General features: G+C 39.0%; 2 protein-coding genes across 2 annotated transcripts; both read left to right on the plus strand.

Moving 5' to 3' along the window:
• The first annotated feature begins 10,778 nt into the window (after positions 1 to 10,778).
• Positions 10,779 to 11,711, plus strand: LOC100722691 (olfactory receptor 5B2-like). Its single transcript, XM_005001174.3, has one exon. The coding sequence runs from the start codon at positions 10,782 to 10,784 to the stop codon at positions 11,709 to 11,711; it is 930 nt and encodes a 309-aa protein (XP_005001231.2). The 5' UTR covers positions 10,779 to 10,781.
• Positions 11,712 to 21,066: 9,355 nt separating this feature from the next.
• Positions 21,067 to 22,017, plus strand: LOC100712715 (olfactory receptor 5B2-like). The gene has a single exon (XM_063229092.1). It carries the CDS (start codon positions 21,070 to 21,072, stop codon positions 22,015 to 22,017), a length of 948 nt encoding a protein of 315 aa, XP_063085162.1. The 5' UTR covers positions 21,067 to 21,069.
• The last annotated feature ends 1,127 nt before the right edge of the window (positions 22,018 to 23,144 follow it).

Raw genomic sequence — 23,144 nt, forward strand, 5'->3', positions numbered from 1 at the left:
ATGTGGGACTGCAAAGAAAAACCTGGTGTGTTACCTAAAAAAGGTGGCCAACTGGGGCCATGCCCTAAGGATTGTCCTTATTATTCAGAAATGCATTCCTCTTGCTATGACTCAGTGCAGGAATGCACAGGAAAAGACAGTAAAACTTATTTCACTGCTGAGCTTCTGAGGACACATATTGGAAGGGTTGGGGGCGACTGGTCCATCACTCTGACAGTAATAGGAAGTTCAAAGTATTCCCAAGCCTCATATAATGGCATGATTGGTAAACCAGTGTGCTGGAGTAAGGTGGCCCCAATACATGTCTCTGGTGGATGTGGTCCACAGAGAATTCATGGTTAAAAAATGAGTTAAAAACATTATAGAGATAACATTTCCCAAGGTGAATTACCACCCCTTGATGCTGCCTAAATCATGGGGAATTGATTTGGATGCTCAGACTTCTGATATTCTAGGAGCCACTTATAGGGACTTGAATGCTTCCAACCCGACTTTTGCTAAAAATTGTTGGCTATGCATGGCACAAAGTTCTCTCATCCTCTTGCAATCCCCTCTAATGCCCCGCTGACTGCACTGGAAGGATCAGATCACTTAAATTGTAATGCTGATCTACCCTTTAGAGTATAACCAGTAGGGTGTAAAGACTCTCCCTGTCTCCAAGGAAGTTTTCATAACGATACTTCTGACATTGACGTGGGTTTCATTGCTTTGGCTAACTGTAGTTCTATAATTAATCGGACTACCTCCCTTTTTCCTGCAAAAGGATAAGTGTTCATCTGCAGAGGCAGTGTGGCCCATACTTTCCTCCTAACCAACTGGCCAGGAATATATGTCATAGCTGTCCTGTTGCCTGACATAGAGGTTTTATCCAGGGATGAGCCTGTCCCCATTCTTAGCCTGGATTCCGTTACAGGCCGCTCAAAGAGGGCAGTTCAATTTATCCCTTTATTGGTGGGTCTGGGAATATCAGGAGCCCCTGGTATGGGGGCAGCAGTAGTGGAGGTCTCTGTTCATCTTTCCAACCAGGTCATCAATGATGTGCAGGCATTATCTAGTATTGTTCAGGACATTCAAGATCAAATAGATTCATTAGCTGAAGTAGTTCTTCAAAATAGAAGAGGGCTAGACCTCCTGATGGCAGAACAAGGAGGGATCTGTGTGGCAATGCAAGAATGATGCTGTTTTTATGTAAACAAGTCTAACATTGTTCGAGATAAAATCAGGAGATTGCAGGAAGACCTGGTAAAAAGAAAAGAGAAAAACTCCTTTTGGAGTGTCTGGAATGGAATTCTGCCTTATCTTCTACTCTTGCTTGGACCATTGCTAGGATTTCTACTCTTGATTTCAGTAGGTCCTTGTATAATCAATAAACTAACTGCATATATTGGACAACAAATGCATAACATAAAGCTGATGATGATCAGTCAGCAAGCCTATGAACTTATTCACCAGGATCCATAACATTAGGCCAAAGATTTGGCCTCAGTCACAACATGAGAGGGGAATGTTATGGCTTAACTCTAACCAATGCACGTCCATCTTGTTCTGTATGCTCTATCTCAATAGGGTTAAGTTTCTAATCCTTATAAAAACTTAAGTTTCAGCTTCTTGTAACTCCCCTACCCTCTTTCTGCATGTTATTGCAGGTGTGCTATTCCAAGATAATGTTTAACCACAGGGTGGGAATATCGGAATGCACCAAGAGCTCGAGATGTTATCAGAACTAAATCAACCGGAGCTTCCAATGGGTGGGCGGGCCCACACTATCCCCAGAGCCCAGCCTGTTTCGCTGCCGTGCCTAGCCATCTGTGTGCAGAGGAGGAGCTGGGCGGATCTGGGGTGCCTGCATCGGCCTCTCCGTGTGTCTAGAGGACTGTGGATATCGCTGCAAGCAGGGAGGGATCACAGGTTCTGAGGCACCACGGCCTGTGGTGAGTGCTCAGCGCAGTTTGCCCAAAACTCAGACTGTTCCAGACCCTCCAGGCTTCCGGGTGCAGTGGAGTTGAGTAGTGGGTTTGAGGCCTCTACATCCGCCTCCCCATCCCAGCTGCACTTGGAGAACTGCTGAACTTCCAAGGGTGGGCGGGCCCACACTATCCCCAGAGCCCAGCCTGTTTCGCTGCTGCGCCTAGCCATCCGTATGCAGAGGAGGAGCTGGGCAGATCTGGGGTGCCTGCATCGACCTCTCCGTGTGTCTGGAGGACTGTGGATATCTCAGCCCAGACTGTTTGGGTCCCTCCAGGCTTCCAGGTGCAGTGAAGTGGAGTAGTGGGTTTGAGGCCTCTACATCCGCCTCCCCATCCCAGCTGCACTTGGAGAACTGCTGAGCTTCCAAGGGTGGGTGGGCCCACACTATCCCCAGAGCCCATCCTATTTCGCTGCCTCGCCTAGCCATCGGTGTGCAGAGGAGTGGATGGGCAGATCTGGGGTGCTTGCATCGGCCTCTCTGTGTGTCTGGAGGACTGTGGATATCTCTGCAAGCAGGGAGGGATCACAGGTTCCTAAGGCACCGCAGCCTGTGGTAAGTACCCTAAGATCAATGGAATAGATTAGAAGATACAACCACAACTACAAACACACTCAACCACCTTATCTTTGATAAAGAACCCAAGCAGGTTCACTGGAAGAATGACCGTCTCTTTAATAAATGGTGCTGGAAAAACTGGCTCTCCATTTGCAGAAAACTAAAGCTAGACCCATACCTATCACCATGTACTAAATTAAAATCTAAATGGGTCAAAGATCTGAATATTAAAACAGAAACATTAAATCTATTGGAAGACAAATTGGGCATAAACCTTGAAGACATAGGGGTAGGTAGAGAATTGATGAACGGGACTCAAACCGCATGGGAAGTACTTCCCAGAATCAATAACTGGGACCACTTCTTATTAAAAGTTTCTGAATGTCAAAAGAAATCTCCAGCACAGTGAAAAGAAAACCCACAAACTGGGAAAAGATTTTAGTGAACCCTCTCTCATACAAGGGACCCTTGTCTAATACATATAAAGAATTAAAAAAAAAAATTCAGACACCCAAAATTCAAAGATCCAATCCAAAAATGGGCATCTGAGATGAATACGCACTTCTCAGATGAAGAAATACAAATGGCAAATAAATACATGAAAAAAATGTTCATCATCATTGGTCATTAGAGAAATGCAAATTAAAACCACACTGAGATATCATCTCACTCCTGAGAGAATGGCCAGGATCAAGAAAACCAACAACAAACAATGCTGAAGAGGTTGTGGGGAAAAAGGAACTCTCCTGCACTGTTGGTGGGAAGGTAGACTGGTACCACCTTTGTGGAGGTCAATCTGGAGATTTCTCAAAAAGCTGGGATTGGAAGTCCCATTTATTCCAGCTATTCCACTTCTAGGCATATTCCCAGAGAGTTGAAAGCATCATACCACAGTGATATATGTGCACCTATGTTTATAGCAGCACAATTTGTAATCGCCAGATCTTGGAAACAACCCAAGTGTCCATTCACTGAAGAATGGATAAAAAAGTTGTTGTATTTCTATACAATGGAGTATTACTCAGCTATAAAGAAGGATCACATTGGGATATTTATCAATAAATTTGCGCATCTTGAGACCATACTCATAAGTGAAATAAATCAGTCTCACGTGTGAATACCGAATAGTTTCCATAATGTAAGTAATGATTCAAATATATAAAAGTATATGGTAATCATGATTCCCCATTATGTGGCCTTGAAGCCTCATAAAGTTTTCACTTATTAATTGGAATGGCTTTATTCTGGGCTTCTTGATATGGAAATATTTGAAGCTATAGGATATGAAGTTATATGCAAATATTTCAAGGAAAATGACAGACACTATGGAACTACTATGCAGTCTGGTTATTTGGTGGTGAAGCACTCACTAGGTTGCTGAAGCTGTCATGCTTTGACCTGTATTGTTATGTTGTTATGTTCTTTTTTATCTCAATCTTGCCCTTATTCATTAAAAAATTACTTAGTTATTTTTTATGGTTTTTTAATGAAGGGTAAAAATTTTTAAAAATTAGCAGTATATATTATAGTAACTTTTTGCTTTCCTATTAACTTGACTTAAAGTCCTGTAATACACCCACTATCTTATTTTGACTGATTAGACTCTGTTCCATTCTGTATGACAGTATCAAGTTTGAGGGTATAGGCAACTACTTTGAAGACAATAAGATTCACGAAGATGCCCATTCTGGTTTGACTATTATCTCCTTTGGAAGTCCTGTAATGTTTACAATGTTTAAGTTTTATTGGTCTTATTCTGTACTGTTTTGTTCAGCTTTATAATACCTAATGAGATAGACAATTCTTTTTAGGGAAGCAAGAGGTATTATGGTAACCATTGTTGATAACCTTGTACTCTGTTTTTACATCATGTAGTATGTCTATCCTTGGTTTTGACTGAGAGCTTTGTTTTGCCATATTTGACTTTATTCTCTTCCAAAAAAATAGTAACAACAACTAAGGAGTAATAAGACCCAAAATGTGTAAATTTTGTGGTAAAAAAGAGAGGGGAAAAAAGTGCTCTAAAGGATACAACTGCAAGTGTGTTTAGGGGGGTTAAATAGCTGACCATATTAATGTTTTTGGTTGGATCATTGAACACAACTGTTTGCAGTCTCTCTGTTTGAATCTCAACTTTGTATGCTTTGATACTGTGACTTGAGCAACTATCTCTAAGATGATATTGTGTAATCTATTAACTGGTGATTTCTTACTGTTTTTTTTTTTTTTGTAGTTTGTATTACTTGTACCCTTACACCGCTTTGTTTTGTTTTGGTTTTTCTCTTTTTCCTTTTAAATAAAATTTTTAAAAAAAGAAAATCACATCCACTAGACCAACCCTAGAAAGAGTAGTGAAAGACACTAGAGATAAAAATGACCACAATCTCCAGAACAACAACAGAAAGAAACCAACAGGCTGGACAAGAAATTAAGGGGGAAAAGCAGGAAAACAACAACAACAACACAACATGGCAAAGTCAAGCCAGTACATATCAGTGATGTCCATCAATGTAAATGGCCTCAATTCATCTACCAAAAGAAACAGGTTGACAGAATGGATCAACAGTATCCCTCCATATGCTGTATACAAGAAACACAACTGACTCAAAAGGAAACTTGTAGATTAAAAGTCAAAGATGGAAAAGAGTATTAAATGCAACAGGAACCCAGAAAAAAGAAAGGGTAGCTACTCTATTTGCAGATAACATGAATTTCAAACCTAAAATGATTAAAAGAGATAAAGAAGGCCACTATATAGTTGTTAGTGGGAAAACTCCAAGAAGAAATATTAATAATTATAAATATATATGCACCAAATACAGGTACACCCAACTATATAAGGCAAATACTAATGGACATTAAAGGCAAATTTTATCTAAAGATACAGAAATAAAGAATCCTAAATGAATTACTTTTATCTTGACTAGATTAATTTATACAATTAACATGGTCAAGTTTAAAATTTCAAATATAACAGCCAGAATAACAGAAAAATAGAGGAAAAATAAAAACTTTTTCAGTGCACTCCTATGTACTTTCACATTATTTTAAAACTTAACAGAGATCTCAGCAAGGTTCTCCATATGTCTTTCAGAAAACGCTTTGCCATTTTTACTGCCCTTCATTGTACTTAGGATGAGTTACTTTATCTTTAGTCACTCTCCTATTCTTTTACTCTTGTTAGGTTCACTGACTCCTTGTTGTTTCTTCACCGTTTCAAATAATCTTGCAGCCTCAGTCTCACTACTCTTCAGATCTTTACTTCTTTACTACTATGTCAGAACATCCTTCTCTGATCACCTTACATGAGCAAGCTGTCCCTTTAACCTACATTAACCTCCGTGACCCATGCTAGCAAAGTACAGAAGAGCAAACCATCCCAATACAGAATTCTCACAGTGTGGGATAGTGGTTAGGATTCTCCAGAGTAAGAAAACTAAACAATGGAAATACATAGGAAAAGGTTTATTAGCATGGATTGGAGCATGAGATTATAGAGGCTGAGGACTCCTATGATTTTCTACCTGCAAGCAAGCAGCCCACTAAAGCTGTTGGTGCAGTTTCAGGTCAAACCCAATACCATCATCACCATGTGATTCACTGGTGTAAGTTCCAAGTCAAGTGTGAAAGCTGAAGCCCAGGAATGTTAATTCCCAGGACAGGAGCAGACGGACCTCCTATTCAAACATAAAGTGCATGTTCACCCTTCCTCTGCTTCCATGGATTGCTAAACACCTGCTGCCTTCCCTGAGTGTGATGGCTACTCTCTAGTAGTTCCCATGCTGACATCTTCTGGAATAAACCTCACAGACACTTAGATATGATGTTTAGCCTAGTATGTACAGCTTTTGATCAGTCAAGATAGTATATAAAATTAACTGAGAGATACAAATGAGTAAATAAAAACACTGTTCTAAATGAAACATGAACAGAAAATCAATGAGAAATTATGAAAATAAAATATATACCAGTCATTCTATAAACTTTTTGATGTTGATGAATAGAGTAATATTAGACTAGACAAAATGGAACTTAGAATGAACATATTGGTGCTTTAAAATATTGAAAAGAAAACAGTATGGTAAGAATTGAAAAATGGAAAGACAAATCAAGACATAGGACACACTAACAAACTTTATTGCAAAAACAGAACAAACAAAGGGAAAAATAAATACAAAATATTAAATTCCTGAGCATTTGCTGAATTAAAGAAAGTTAAGTCCTTGTATTGAAGAGCTCCATCAACATTAAGAGGATTCATTTGAAAAATTTTCTGTTGAGAGAATGGAAAAAATAAGAACAAGAACAAATTATATAAGGAATTTGTAATTACTTAACATCAAACTCCTCCTGCAAAATAATAAAATGTATAAATTTATATCTATAAAAAGAGTGAAAATAAATAAATACTAATCCCAGAAAAACTATGAGTGGCATTTGATTGCAAAAATCGACATTATCAAAAAGTGGAGTTACTGTTCAGAGATACAGCAAAAGTGTTCAGCAGAGAACTGAGGTACAATTTATCTAATCAGAAATCTGGAAGAAGGAAAGGATCATGCTTTGCCTTTTCCTGCCTCTTTGATCCTCCTTCTCTGCAGCAGGAGTGGTTTCCTCAGCCCTTCCATGCAGCATAAATCACATGGTAATGCACATGGGAAAGAATCCAGCTGGGCAGAGGGGAGACCTGTGGTATCAGGCAGGGCTCCCCTGCTGCAGACCCAGAGTAAGTGACGTTATCTGAGTGCATTCAGTATTACAAGTTTACCACAGGAAATACTAATTATGTATGGGAAACTCAGGCAGAGAAGGGAAGGATGGCATTACAGGATTTTACTCATGAATGTGGTATGTCAGTGAAAATCAAGTTCTGTATTCCAGGAACCACTGAGCTCTATATTCCAGGAATAATGTGTAAAATTAAACCTTTCACTTATGCTAACTGAAAGATGAGGAACTGGCTACTTTTAATTTTATTTCTATTTGTTTTTTATTGGCACTGACACCAGAAAAATTAAATGCCCCACACATGAGTTGAGCACTCTCTTACAGCAAAATTTTAAACCTAAGGCTTAGACATAGGACCTTTTTGTTAGTTCTTCTTAATATCTACCTGTCCATTTATGGACAGAGCCTAGAAGGTTCAGATGCAGCACCCACAGTGTGTGCTATGGAAACTTCAGTGGGACAGGAAGGAAGCCTCTGGGGCAGACATCAACCATGTATTCATTTTGATTTATCAATATTAATTCCTAAAATCCTCATTCCATTGATCCCTGAATTATTCTCAGCTGATAGTAAACACAGGGAAAAATGCTAACCCTATGTTTGTGAAGAGCCTTTGAGATATGTCTGTACATACTCCAGTAAGTCTTATAATTTAGTGTGAAATTAGAATCCTTGAAAATACTGAATCTGGGGAAATGTTAAAAATATTAGAGTTCTCATGGGTAAATTGTGACCGAGATGACTCTGATTTGAGTCTTATCACTTTAGGACAAAGTCATATGGGGCCATGATGTTAGAGTTTCGCTCGTGGGAATCAGGAGAAAACTGTGTAAACCTGGACCTCTCTGGGAGTGCTGACTCCCTTTAGGGCAAGCACTTACCTAGTGGAGAAGCAATTAAACTGCATTTAGGAACACACTTTTTATTTTGAGGGACACATAAATGTATTTGTACGAATGAAGATCTGATTTCTAATGCACTATTTGATATTGCTTTTTTTCTCTTTTACAACATCAAGGTAAGCTTCTCTGTTTAATAAACATTATTAGTTTTCAAACATAAGTGAACTAGAAACAGTGGGTTGCCTGCAATGAGACACTTTCGGTACTTCTAATATGATTTCTTCAGTATCTTTTCTGGAACTTTGATTTGGAGATGTTGGGGTTTAGCTCAATGACTAAGCATCTTCCTAGTGTGTGCAAAGCCCTGGGTTCCATCTCAATTCCACTTTAGTAAACAGATATCTTCCGCTGAGGGATGCAGATCCATGGTAGAAGGATGGTGTAGTACGTGTAATACCCTAGGTTCTATCTTCAAAACTACTGGCATTGAAATGGGTCCAGGATTCACATACAAAAACATTTTAACCAGCAGAGAACAGGGATGCTCTATTGCCACTGGAATTGCACTGATCAGAAGCAGATATGTGAGAAAGTGAGATATGGTTCTGAATCTTTAACTATGATAGGGATAAAATATAAAAATGTATGCTTCCTAACCCCTCCATTTTCTTCACAGTAAATGAGATGTATATGTATAAACAATCTCTCCTATTCTTTGCTATCTTTCTATATTTGTCTGTTTATATATCTATCCACCATGTCTATCATACAAACAGGCCCAAAAGCATTGAATTTAATGTTATTTACTAAAGAAAATATGGTTTAGGTGATAATTTCATTAATATTTGTGGCCTTAACATATCACTTCTTTTCTCTGTTTTTCATTTGAGTCACACATTAAGGAAGTGATTTATGTAATCTATGAACACATCTCAGCCTCAACAATGTCTAGCATGATGATTTTCCTAGTACTTCATACTTGGAGGCAGAACAGCAACGCTGGCCATGCCCAGAAAGATGTTTGTATTCTGCTCCATGAAATTCTGTGATTACATTGCTTGAGAAGGAAAGAACTGCACATAATGATAAAATTGAGGATGTGGGGAAGGTGAGATTATCCTGGTGTATTCACATGGCTCCGATGAAAGTAATGGTCACTAGAGAACATAACAAAAAAAGTAAGAAACCAAATGCCAACACTGTCCCAGATTATTTAGTGGGTGACATGTTGGCAAACAGAAACAATGCAGAGTCCAAGTCCAGTAGCTTGGGGAGGGGGTCAGGAGAAGAGATGGGTAACAATGGTTTTCAGGGACAGGTGGAGAAATCCACAGACTAAGGTTAAGCTCTCAGACCATGAATCTCAGCCCTGTGCCCTTATGATGCAGCTGAGTGCTGACAAGAGCAGCAGCAAGATGAGTCTAAGTCACAGGGGATTCTTGACACAACTGAATCCCGTGAAATGCATGCGGTAAGGGAGAACTTGAAATAAGAGGACTCTGAGAGCCCAGGACCCTAAGCACAGTGACTGACACAACTATTCCTCAGGAAGAGAGAGAAGAGACAGAAACACTGAAGACAGCCAAAGATTTGAGAGGAATAGCATGTAAAAAAGAAGACAAATCAAGAGTAAAATTACCAGACTACACACTCACCCCTACCTGAGCCACGTGTGCTGAGATCCACCTACCTCCACCCGCAGACCCCAGCACTTGCATCCTGAGAGTAACATTACAACTGGCCAGTCCTCAGGGTTGTGCTAAGCACACCCACTCTGCTGTTCTCAGGTGCTGTCTCATTGAATCCTCATCAGAATATTTGGAGGGAAGTCCCAAAGTGCCCAACATCATTTAGTTAACTGATACATAAAATTATACTAAGAAAAGTTAGGCTAAAATCTGTGTTCCAAGATACCAAATAGAAAGACTACTTATGAGTGTAAATGCATCCATTTGAAGAGCCCTAGTTTTCAAATCCAATGTTATGATTTATTTTTTCAACTTTACTGTCTTGGTTTAATCTGACTCTAATGTTGAATACAATGCACTGTTCCTACTGGATATTGATTTGTGAGTCTCTAAACTTGGCAATCTCTAGCATAATACTTGGTAATATAAAGAAATAATGACTAAGGCTAAATTAAGTAAAATTAGAACAGTATCAAATTCAGTAATATTATTTTAAAATTACATTGTCCAAAGTTTGCCTCTGTCTCCTAATTGTCATATACTCTTGAATAAATTCAATCATTTGGTGACCAAAATACTTCTTATGAAAATTTAATGGGATTAGGGAGAGAATGATGACATTTAAGCCTGGCAAGAGAAAACTCCTGCAACAAAAAATGTTACACTCCATCTCACCTGGCAGAGAGATGTTTTTAAGATATCGAACACTGGATAATGTCCTATTCTACTATTTTAACTCCATTTACTCAGATACAAAATTAATACATGGGAATCACAATCAATGAAGACTTCTCTTCAAAACAGTATTCTACAGATAAGTCATCTGTTATTTTATTGGAACAGCAAGATCTAAAGGATCTGTCAGTTAACAAAAACAACTTTCAGTCAAGGGAAAATGATGTATACAGATTTTAGCAACCACAAAACCCACTTGTGCCCATCTTACTGCTCCTTCTTCCTTGCTGCCCTAGGGTGCCTTGGGACTCTGCAGTACCAGCCATGGAGAATACCACGAAGGTGAGCACTTTCTTCCTGCTAGGACTCACCGCTGCCCCAGAACTGCAGGGCCCACTCTTTGCCCTGTTCCTGATGGTCTACCTCATCACTCTGATTGGGAACCTCACTATGATCCTGGTGATTCTGCTGGACCCTCATCTGCACACACCCATGTACTTCTTCCTCAGCAACCTGTCCCTGGTGGACTTCTGCTACTCCTCAACTGTCACCCCAAAGGTTTTGGCTGGTTTGCTTACAGACAACAAACTTATCTCTTACAATGCCTGTGCTGCTCAGATGTTCTTCTTTGCCCTCTCTGCCACTGCAGAGAATTACCTCCTGGCCACCATGGCCTATGATCGCTTCGTGGCTGTGTGTAAGCCCCTGCACTACCCTATGATCATGACGAGGAATGCATGTATTCGCCTGGCCCTCGGCTCTTACATCTCCAGTTTTCTGACTGCTGCTATTGATGTTGGAGACACCTTCTGCCTCCCCTTCTGTGTGAACAATGTGGTCCACCACTTCTTCTGCGATATTCCAGCAGTCATGTCTCTGGCATGTTCTGATAAACACATGAATGAACTGATTCTCATTTTCATCTGTAGCTTTCATATTATTTTTGCACTAGGTGTTATTTTAATATCCTACCTGCTTATATTTATCACAATTTTGAGTTTTCACTCAAGCAAGGGAATGAAGAAGGCTTTGACCACATGTACATCCCACTTCACTGCAGTTTCTTTGTTTTATGGAACTGTCATAATCATGTACCTGAAGCCCAGCTCCAGTCACTCCATGGACAGGGACAAAATCTTATCTGTGTTTTACACCATGGTCATCCCCATGCTGAACCCTATGGTCTACAGCCTGAGGAACAAGGAGGTCAAGAGTGCGTTCATGAAGATGTTTTGCAGGCAAAATTTTCTGTAGGATTTTAATTTTGACATTGGAAGAGACACCAGACCTCTCTAGACTGTCAGATCTCCTTTCTCTACTCAGTCACTTATTATGGCCCCCATGAAAGTTATAATCCTTCATACATTTCTGCAACTTTTCTCCAGAGAGCAGGGAATATCTCCAGAAACATAATACGAGAACAGAAAAACTAACTTGAATAATGTTATTTTGTTTCCTGTTATCAAAACCCTTGAAAATGGGTTTTATTACTTTTTGATTAGCACACTTCATGTGTTTTCTTGACCATAACATGGTAGAGAAAGTTATTTGAAAGTTAATAGGAGGACATCCACGAGTCTATCATGTACTCAAAAATATATGCATGGATTCATATAAAAAAGAGAGCTGGAATCTGCCCAGACATAATTTAAAAGTGGATCAACTTTGAAGAAAAGTATTTTGCAATAATTATTTGATGCATTAGTAATTTACAGCATATCTAATATTGTTTCTTCACTGAGTTACACATATTGCTGGAGCATTAATTTAACAATAAAACTATCACATTGTTTTTGTTTTTTATTAGCACATTTTAGTATAGAGATTTAGAAATGCACATTTAAGTGCATATTTCTCTTTGATTGTATGACTTCATGCAACCAACATGATCATGGGTAACATATTAAGAATACAATTCTAGAAAAGTAGGGGAAAACTGCAACATTTTACGATTTCTACAAATCTGACTACCAAGTCCCATGTCATTTTAAAAATTCACAGAGAGCTTGGAAAGACTCTCCAATTTTCTTCTGAAAATGTTTTTGGCACTTCTACTGCCCTTCATTGTACTTAGGATGAGTTACTTTATCTTTAGTCACTTCCCGATTCTGTACTCATTTTATGTTCCCTGACTCCTTGCAGTTACTTCAGAACATCTAATAATTTCTGGCCTCTCTCTCATTATTCTTCAGGTCTTTGCTTGGGTGCTATTGTGTCAAAGCACCCCTTTTGGATCACCTTACAAAGAGGACACTCTCTGTGCCATGAGCAAGCTCTCCTTCCACCCTACATTAACCTTCATACTCCACACTAGCAAGGTACAAAAGAGTAAATCAGCTAGACACTGAAATCTCAGTGTGAGATAGTGGCTAGGATTCTCCAGAGTAAGAGAACTAATAGATAGATGGAAATACATTGGAGGAGGTCTATTGTGAGTTAGAGCACAAGATTACAGAGATTGAGGACTTCCATGATTTTCTCTATGTTCGCATGAGCCCCAGTGAAGCTGCTTGTGCAGCTTCAGGTCCATCCCAATACCTTCACCACCATGGGACTCACTAGTGTAAGTTCCAGGCCAAGTGTGACAGTTGAGGCCCAGGAGTTTTGACTCCTAGGACAGGAGCAGAGGGACACTTTGCTCAAACACACAGCACATATTCACCCTTCCTCTACCTCCGTGCATTGCTAGAAACCTGCTGCCTTCTCTGAGGGTGATGGTTACTCTCTAGCAGTATAGAAATACTGACCACTTCTGGAATAGACCTCACAGACATGCAAATATGATGCTTAGTCAGCTCTTTGGATATCTTTCAACAAGCCAAGATGGCAAATAAAATTAACTGAAGACCTACAAATGAATAAAACATAAATATGATGTTTTAATGAAAATAATTATACATGAAACACAAAAAAGAAATCAATGAGAATTCATGAAACTAAAAATATATTAATAATTCTATAAAATTTAGAATTGATGTATGCAAGATGGTGCTTCAAAATATTAAAAAAATTGGTAAACAAAGAAGTGAAAAAATAAAAGACAAATTAAGAGATAGGTAACACACCTTGAGAAGGTCTTGTGGAAACAAATGAAGGAAAACACAAGAGAAAATATAAATGTAAATATTTGTTATGGTTTCTGCTTAGGTCCCCCCACAAGCTTCATGTAGTCATGGACATGGTGGAATTTAGCATTTGTGATTGGCTTGTTTTCTAGAGCTGGGATTGGTGATGTGAGTGCTGCCCCCCACCCCGCACATGGATAGAGCCAACATACAGTGTAAGGGCTGAAAGAAGGTATGTATATTGCCTTTTTTCTTCCCTGTATCTCTTGTCCTTTGGGACCCTCAGCCATGCCATCCTACCTAGGAGCCAGGTGAGTATAGACTGAACCCTCCAAAATTTTAATAAATAAACATTTCTTTCCTTCATGTTAGGCATCAGGTATTTTGTCTCAACAACCAGAGAAAACTAACCAAGACAATATTAAAGAGATGAATGTATGCTGGCTTATACAAATGTAAGTCCTTGTGTTGAAGAACTGTGTCATTATTGCAGATAACACATTTCAAAAGTTTTCTGTTGCAAGAATGGAAAAGCATTAACAAGAAAAAATTCTGCAATACAAATTCTAATTACCTGACATCAGTTACCATCCTAAAAAAATAAATGGACAGATGGAAAGGAAATAAATATCAATCCAAGATTTCAAAACCCAGATAAGCTGCCATTCTCATTAAATTTCAAAATCAGAGTTTGTCAGATGCACACAAATATTCCAAGTTGGTTTACTATCTAGCAATGTAGTGAAAGAGCTTATCTGAGCCTTGAGATATAATTTATTGAACTGGGAATTGGAAAGAAAGGAACTATCATGTTTCACCTTTTCTTGCCTCTTTGACCCTGCTACTCTGCAGCAAGAGCAGCTTCCTCATCCCTTTTGTACAGCATAAATCATGTGGTAACACACATGGGAAAGGATCTACCTATGCAGAGGGGAGACCTGTGGTATGAGGTTGGGCTCCCCTAGTGCAGACTCAGAAGAAGGACGCAAGTTGAATGTATTCAGTGTTGCTAGTTTATAACAGGAAACTCTGATGTCTTATTGCACACTGTGTCAGACAAGAGAAACATGGTATTACAGGGCTTTATTCATGAGTGGGATATAACTGTTGTCTTGGTTACTATTCTCTTGTTGCTGAAACTAAACACTCAATGGCAAAATGAAGGAAGGAAAGATTTATCTATCTCTCTGATGTTGAGGTTCCAGTCCATAATCAGTTGGCTCCAAGGCAGGGTGGCATGGCACTAGAACAACACTCTAATTAAGAAGCAAGAGCGAAAGGGAAAAAACAAACCTCTTTTCCTGGTTTATATTGTACACAGGCCCCCGGCACCCTTCATGGTGAGTGTAGCACTCACAAAATCTCCTTGCCCTTCTTTGCAAAGGATGAGGATATTTACAAAGTAAGAACACTGGTTCCCTGCTGAGTCTCTCAATTAAACTGTAAATTTCTCAAGTTGACGCAATGTATTAAACATAACAATTCACACTTGTCAAACTGGCAAACAGACATATTTTTTAAATCAGCCTCCAGATACAAAGGCATGCTTATTCTTAACATTTGCAACTTAATCACTCTTAAAAACCAGCATTAAGTCTATCAACATTACATTACATTACAAACATAGCATTTTGTCCTTGGAGCCCCCAAGACTCATTCACATCCTTTTAGGCAAAAGGCATTTAGTCCATCTACAAGAGGTGCCAAAGTACTAAGAGTGTCAGCATTGCTTAAAAGTTCAAGTCCCAAGTCTTCTCCAAGATGGAAGGCAACCTCTTTGCTGCATACTTTGTACAAATGGAAACAAAGTTAAACACTTCCAGTTCCAACTTGCAAAGGCACAAGATGAACATTATCATTCCAAAAGTTACAAACATTGGTTACAAAGGATTGGGACAAAAGCAAGTCCAAAAGCTAGCAGAGCAAACATTAAATTCTGTAGTTGCACATCCAGCATTTGAAGCAATCTGTGGAAAATTATGAGCTCCAAAAGGCTTGAATGGTTCCACCTTTATGGCACTTCTAGTGGTTATTGATCCCACAGCTGCTCTCTTGGGCTGGCTTTACTCCCTCATTGCAGGTTTCCTAAGATGGGCCATGTCCCTGGATTTTCCAAACTTCTGGGGTCTCCACTGCACCTTTGGCTTCACATTCACAGCTTCACACATGGCCCTCCAAGGGGCACATCACCTGTCCTTCCAGGCCTCCTGAAATCAGAAGCCTTTTCAATCTTAGAACCCTTGTGTTCTATATGCACTTAAAACCACACCACGTGGATGATGCTGAGATCTTCTGCTAGTTGGAGCAGTAGCCAGGCTTTCCTCTCTCTTGGCTGTAGTGACTGAGTGTCTGGATTGCTGGGCATTCTAAATCTGGTTCTGAGGAACAGATTCTCTATGCTGTCTCCATTCTGGAACCTGGTGCAGCTGCTGCAGCCATTCTGGAAAATGGTGCTCTGAGGTCTTCTCCTCCAAGCAAAGCCTTTCACTTTTGCAGTTTTGCAGCTACACGGTGGGGACTATCTGTTTCTTCCTGCGATGCCCACAAGCCAACTTTTTTATTTTTCTGTTCCTTCTGTGCAATTGGGATCTCAGCTCTATCTTTGCAGTCCACAGTTTTCTGACCAAACTCAAAACATTTTAAATCATCCTGCTTCACTCTTTGCTGTTTGATTCACAACATAAATCTGGCTAAACTGCCTTTAAATTTCTTGTTTCAGATTAATCACTCCAGCATCCATAATCTTAGTGTCAGGCAAAGTCTCTGGACTCGAGAAAAATGCAGACAAACTCTGCCAAGCCATAACACACATCATCTGGACTCCAACAACCAGTCCTCCTTCCCACCAGAAACCTCCTGTCAGCAGGCTTTCTATCAACCTTCTGGTCTCCTGAGCTCTGACTATAATCTGCCATGCAGAAAAACCTAAGTCATTCCAGCTCTGTACATTCAGGTAATGCCCTCAAATCTTTCCAAACTTTTCCCACAAGCCATTCTTGAAGGCTCTTAAACCACATGTTCAGGCTTAGTCACATCAATAACCTCACTCCTGGTACCAAATTTTGTCTTGGTTAGTTTTCTTTCATTTCTGAGGCTAAATACCCAATACCAAAATAAGGGAAGGGACTGTGTATTTAGCTCACTGTTTCTGGAGGTTTCAATCCATAATCAGCTGGCTCCAAGGCAGGGTAGCATGGCACTGGGGCAACACCTTAAGACAGTATCCAGAGCAAAAGGCGGAAAACAAACCACTTCTCCTGGCTTATAATGTATACAGGCCAGGACACATGTAACACTTCCAAAATCTCCTTGCCCTCCTTTGCACAGGATGAGAATATTTACAAAGTAAGAACCCTGGATCCCTACTGAGACTCTCAGTTAAATTTCTAAACTTTTCAAGTGGATGCAATGTATAAACCATAATATGTATGAAAACTGAGTTCAATGCCCCAGAGTGTGCTGGAATAATATAAAATGAGCATTTAATTTAAATCCTTTCACTGTGAGGAATTCAGTACTTTTCATTTTACTTCATTTTTGTTTTTACTGATGCTGACACTAGAAAAATGAAAAACCATACACATAAACTGAGCACAGTCTCACAGAAAAATCTAAGCCCTAGGTCTCAGACATATGACCTCTTTCTTCATCCTTTCTTAATATTACATGCAAGTATGTAGACAGAGCCAATGGGGTATGAATGCAGCACCCACAATGTGTGGGTATTAGGGTTGGAAGGAAGCTTCTGCCTATAGACATCAATCAAGTGTTCAGTTGACTTATTGGAATTAAATGCTAAAATCCACCCGTGTCCCTGAGTCATATCTCTCAGCTATAGTAAACACAGGAAAAATACAAATTTTATTTATCAATGTCTTAAGTTTTTAATAACCTAGGGATTACAAATAATAATTTAAAATTTTTTAAATTTTTAAATGAAATAATAATTAGCAATGTAGAAAAAACATGAAATCATTAAAAACATGATAGAAAATATAAGTATGTGGAATATATGATAAATATCAATAGAATATTAAATGGAAATAAATTAAACATTGTTTATGTAATAGCAATACAACAAAATTGGGGGACAGAATAGTAAATATAACTGTGTGTGTCACTCAACATAAAAAGTATATTCCTGCATGCATTTTAATTGTTTATCCACTAGGTAAGCGCTTGCCCTCAAAGGGAGCCAGTACTCCCAGAGAGGTCCAAGTTTACACAGTTTTTTCCTGAGTCCCAGGGGTTAAGCTCTAACATCAGATCATGGTCCCACATGACACTGTTTTAAAGTGATAAAACTTCTATCAGACCCTTTTATTCAAGATAATGCTAACATTTTTAGCATCTACACAGACTATATTCCCAAGGCTGAGCTTTTTCAAGGATTCTTGTTTCATGCTGAATTCATAGGACTTAGTAGTCTGTATAGATGCGTCTCAAATTCTCTTCACATGCATAATTTTGGAAGCATTAATTATGTTAATTCTGTTCCACAAATGATGAGACTAAACTCTGTAGAAAATAAAGAATTCCCAAGTATATGGAAAAATCCATATACTTGCAAGACCTAAACATGTGTCCTACTTCTCTGTTGATAATTCTTTTTCCATATCTATAAAGGTCATAGAAGATGGAAAATCTTATTCAGAAAGATGTGAGAGAACATTTCTCCAGTATCATTTGCACATCTTCCCAAAAACAAATTTCTGATTTCTGATGCACTATTCAAGACTGCCTTCTCCTCTTTTCCAAGATCAAGGTAAGATTCTCTACATAATAAACACTTTTAATTTAAAAACATCAGTGAACTATAAATGGTGGGATGTCTGCAATATGATCTATTTCTTTATCCTCTCTCTGTTTCCTTTAATGTCAATTCTGAAATTCTGAATTGGAGATTCTGGGTGTGCAATTCAGTGACAAAAGATCTGCCTAGTGTGTGCAAGGCCCTGGGTTCCATCACAACTCCATTTTAGGAAACTTAGATATATTTGACTGAGGGATGTTGGTCAATGGTAGAATGATTGCCCTGTGTGTGTGATGCCCCAGGTTCCATCTTCAAAACTATTGGCATTGCAACGCATCCAGCAATCCAACACAAAAACACTTTAACCGACAGAGAGCACAGTGTTACCGTGTTTATGAACTTCTTGTTTATTTCCTTGTGGAAATGAGAAAAACTTCGATAGACGATGATCTGATTTGGAACATGTTATTTCATCCTTTTCATTATACATTACTTTCTTATTAAAGGGGTAGTTTGCAAAACCAGTGTGACAATAAAGATTCCACCTGATTCTAGAACCACTACTATGAATCTACTATGATCATTACTTCATTTTACCAATTTCCCCACAAACTGATTTTTCATGACTTGCTCATCTAGAAAGTCTAGCATTGCAGTGACACATATGAGAATAAGTTAGACATGGTCCTGAATCTTGATTGAACTATTGCAAGTATAAGATACAAGAAATAAACATAATTCTCCAATCTTCCTTTCTCTTCTTATTGAATGAGATGCATATATTATGTGCAAATGATATCTCCCTCTGTTCTTTGATACCTTCCTCTCTTTCTGTCCATTATTTCTCTCCATTTTCTAAGAGACAAACCAGCTCACAAGCATTGAGTTTAACCTAGTTCTCACTAAAGAAAATAAACTCCTTTAGGATTTTTTATATTGACAAATTGCGTCTTTTCTCTAGCCCTCTTTGATACACACACATGTGAAGAAGTCATCTATGTAATCTATGAATATGTCACAGGCACAAGGAAGCCTCAAATAGGAAATTTTCCTATTGTGCTTCATCTTTCAAGGCAGAATCACAGCCTTAACCATGGCCCAGAAAGATGTCCATATTTTGCTCCATGAATTATGTTGCACAGATGATAAAGAAACCGCTGCACACAACGTTTAAATTGAGGCTATGGGGACGGTAAAATTATCCTGGTGTATTCACATGGCAACAATGAAAGTAGTTGTCACTAGAGAATGTTGCAAATTAAAAACAAAAGAAAACAATTATAGCCACATTATTTAGTGGGTGATACATTGGAAAACGCAAAAATGTGCAGTCCAGGGTGCAGTAGCCTCGGGAGGGTTCAGGAAAAATGATGGACAGCAGCAGTTCTCAGGGATAGGAGGAGTAATCCACAGGCTAATGTCAAACTCTCAGACTGTGCATCTTAGCCCTGTGCATCCGTGATTCAGCTGACTGCTGACAGCAGCAGCAGCAGGATGAGTCTAAGACACAGGATTCTCTCAGCAGAACTGAAACGTGTGAAATGCATGCTGTAAGGAAGAACTTTGAATAAGAAGACTCTGAGAGCCCTGGACCCTAAGCACAGTGACTAACACAACCACTCCTCTAGGAGAATAGACTGAGAAACACTGAAGACAGCCAAAGATTTGAGAGAACTAGTGTGTGAAAAAGAATTTCAATCAAGAATTAAATTACCTGACAACACCTTAACCTCTACCCAAGGCACATGTGCTGGGATCCACCTCTGTCCACCCGCAGACCCCAGCACTGTATACTGAGAGCAATGTTACAACTGGCCATCCTCAGGGTTGTGCTGAGCACACCCACTCTACTGTTCTCAGGTGCTGTCTCATTGAATCCTCATCAGAATATTTGGAGGGAAGTCCCAAAGTGCCCAGAAATGTTTATTTAACTGAAACATAAAATTATACTGAGAAAAGTTAGGCTAAAATCAGTGTTTCAAAATATCAAATAGTGAAGCTACATAGTACTGTACATGCACCCCTTCCAAGACCCCTATTTTTCAAAGCCAATGCTGTATTTTCTTTTTATAGCACTTTCATGGTTTCATATGACTCTAATGCTGCATGCAATGCACTGTACCTACCAGGGGTTTACTTGTGACTCTCGTCTTCTAGGCAATCTTGCATAATGCTTATATAAAAGAAATAATGCCTAAAGCTAAGTTAAGTAAAAGTAGAATGATATCTAGTTTACTAACAGTATTTTGGTTTGAAACCTACTTTTACTAAATCATGACTGTGTCTACTAATCATCATATACACTTGAATAAATTCAACCATTTTGAATTTGTTTTGCCAAATTACTTCCTATAAAAATGGGTATCACTAAACCATTTAATGGCACTGGAGAGAGGATTAAATGACACTTATGACTGGCAAGGGACAATTATAGCCACTTGTGTGTTAGGTTCAATCTTACTTGGCACAGAGATTTATGCAAGGCATCGGATTCTAGTCTATATACTATAATGTTACTTTCACTGATTTTCTCATATGCAAAATTAATAACGGGATTACAATCCTTGAAGACCTCTCCTCTTCATAAAATTATTCTACAGATAAGTCATCTACTTACAGATAAGTTTATTGGAAGAGCAAGATCTAAAGGATCTGTCGGTTAAGAAAAACAACTTTCTGTCAAGGGAAAATGATGTGCACAGATTTTAGCAGCCACAAAACCCACTTGTGCCCATCTTACTGTTCCTTCTTCCCTTGCTGCCCTAGGGTGCCTTGGGACTCTGCAGTACCAGCCATGGAGAATACCACGAAGGTGAGCGCTTTCTTCCTGCTAGGACTCACCGCTGCCCCAGAACTGCAGGGCCCGCTCTTTGCCCTGTTCCTGATGGTCTACCTCATCACTCTAATTGGGAACCTCGCGATGATCCTGGTGATTCTGCTGGACCCTTGTCTGCACATGCCCATGTACTTTTTCCTCAGCAACCTATCCCTGGTGGACTTATGCTACTCCTCAACTGTCACCCCAAAGGTTTTGTCTGGTTTGCTTGCAGATGACAAACTTATCTCTTACAATGCCTGTGCTGCACAGATGTTCTTCTTCGTCTTCTCTGCCACGGCAGAGAATTACCTCCTGGCCACCATGGCCTATGATCGCTTCGTGGCTGTGTGTAAGCCCCTGCACTACCCTATGATCATGACGAGGAATGCGTGTATTCACCTGGCCCTCGGCTCTTACATCTCTAGTTTTCTGACTGCTGCTATTGATGTTGGAGACACCTTCTGCCTCCCTTTCTGTGTGAGCAAAGTGGTCCACCACTTCTTCTGCGATATTCCAGCTGTCATGTCTCTCGCATGTCCTGATAAACACATAAATGAACTGATTCTCATTTTCATCTCTAGCTTTCATATCATTTTTGCATTAGGTGTTATTTTAATATCCTACCTACTTATATTTATAACAATTTTGAGTATGCATTCAGAGAAGGGAATGAAGAAGACTTTGTCTACCTGTGCCTCCCACCTCACTGCAGTTTCCTTGTTTTATGGCACTGCCACCATCATGTACCTGCAGCCCAGCTCCAGTCACTCCATGGACAAGGACAAAATCTTATCTGTGTTCTACACCATGGTCATCCCCATGCTGAACCCTATGGTCTACAGCCTGAGGAACAAGGAGGTCAAGAGTGCATTCATGAGGGTTGTTGTGCACAAAATTGCCTTTAGGGTTTTCATTTTAACTTAGGAGGAGACACCAAAACTCTAAATTTCCAGAGTTTCTTCTTCAGCTGAATCACATTTTAAAACTCAGGCAGAAATTATTTTCCTAAAATCAGACACCTAACCCTTCGGCAGCTACCACCTAGAGATAAAGAAATATCTCCAGAAATATAATCTGCAAACAGAAAAGCTATGATGAAACATTAGTTATACTGTTATGTTTTCATCAAAAACCTTATAAAAACATTTATTGACTCACATATTTTATATATTTTCTTTATCACAAGCTAATAGAGACAGACATTTTAAAGGATGGCATCTATGTGTCCTTCATATATCCAAAATATATCCACATGATCACACGTACATGAGGATGGGAAATCGCCCACCCTCATGAGAAGTCGAATGTAGTTAAACTATGATTTAACAAAACTCAGTAATTAGTTAAAGTATCAGAAATTTAATACCTGTCATATTGTTTATTCATTGAGTTGCTCGTATTACTGAATTACTAATTTAACAAAAAAGTGGCACCTTCACATTTTAATATGGAGAATTAGAAATACATAATTAAATTAATTAACCTTTTGTCTTGATTGTATTATTTTATGCAATCAATAGGATCATGTTTAACATACCAAGAGTAGAGTCCCAGAAAAGTATGAGAAAACAGAAACATTTTATGATGTGTTCATATCTGACGATCAAGTCTCATGTCATTTTATAAATTCACTGAGAGCTCATAAAGCCTCTCAAATTTTCTTCTGAACAGACTTTGACATTTTTAGTAACATTTTCACTGTACTTAGGATGAGTTACTTTATCTTTAGCCACTGTCTCATTTTTTTTTTACCAATTTTATGTTTGCTGACTCCTTGCTGTTTCTTGAAATAATCTTGTGGCCTCAATCTCTCTACTCTGCTCAGGTCTTTGATTATGTGCCGCTATGTCAGAGCACTCTTCTCTGATCACCTTACACAAAGGTCACTCCCTGTGTCATGAGCAAGCTGTCCCTCCACCCTATGTTAATCTTCATGCCCCATACTAGCAATGTACACAAAAGCAAACCAGCTTGACATAGAGTTCTCACAGTGTGGCACAGTGAGTAGGATTCTCCAGAGTAAGAGAACTAAACAACAGAAAAAATAGGAA

This window comes from Cavia porcellus, unplaced genomic scaffold (assembly GCF_034190915.1).
Source record: "Cavia porcellus strain 051 isolate PalLab524CR breed Dunkin Hartley unplaced genomic scaffold, mCavPor4.1 scaffold_17, whole genome shotgun sequence".
NCBI lineage: Eukaryota > Metazoa > Chordata > Mammalia > Rodentia > Caviidae > Cavia > Cavia porcellus.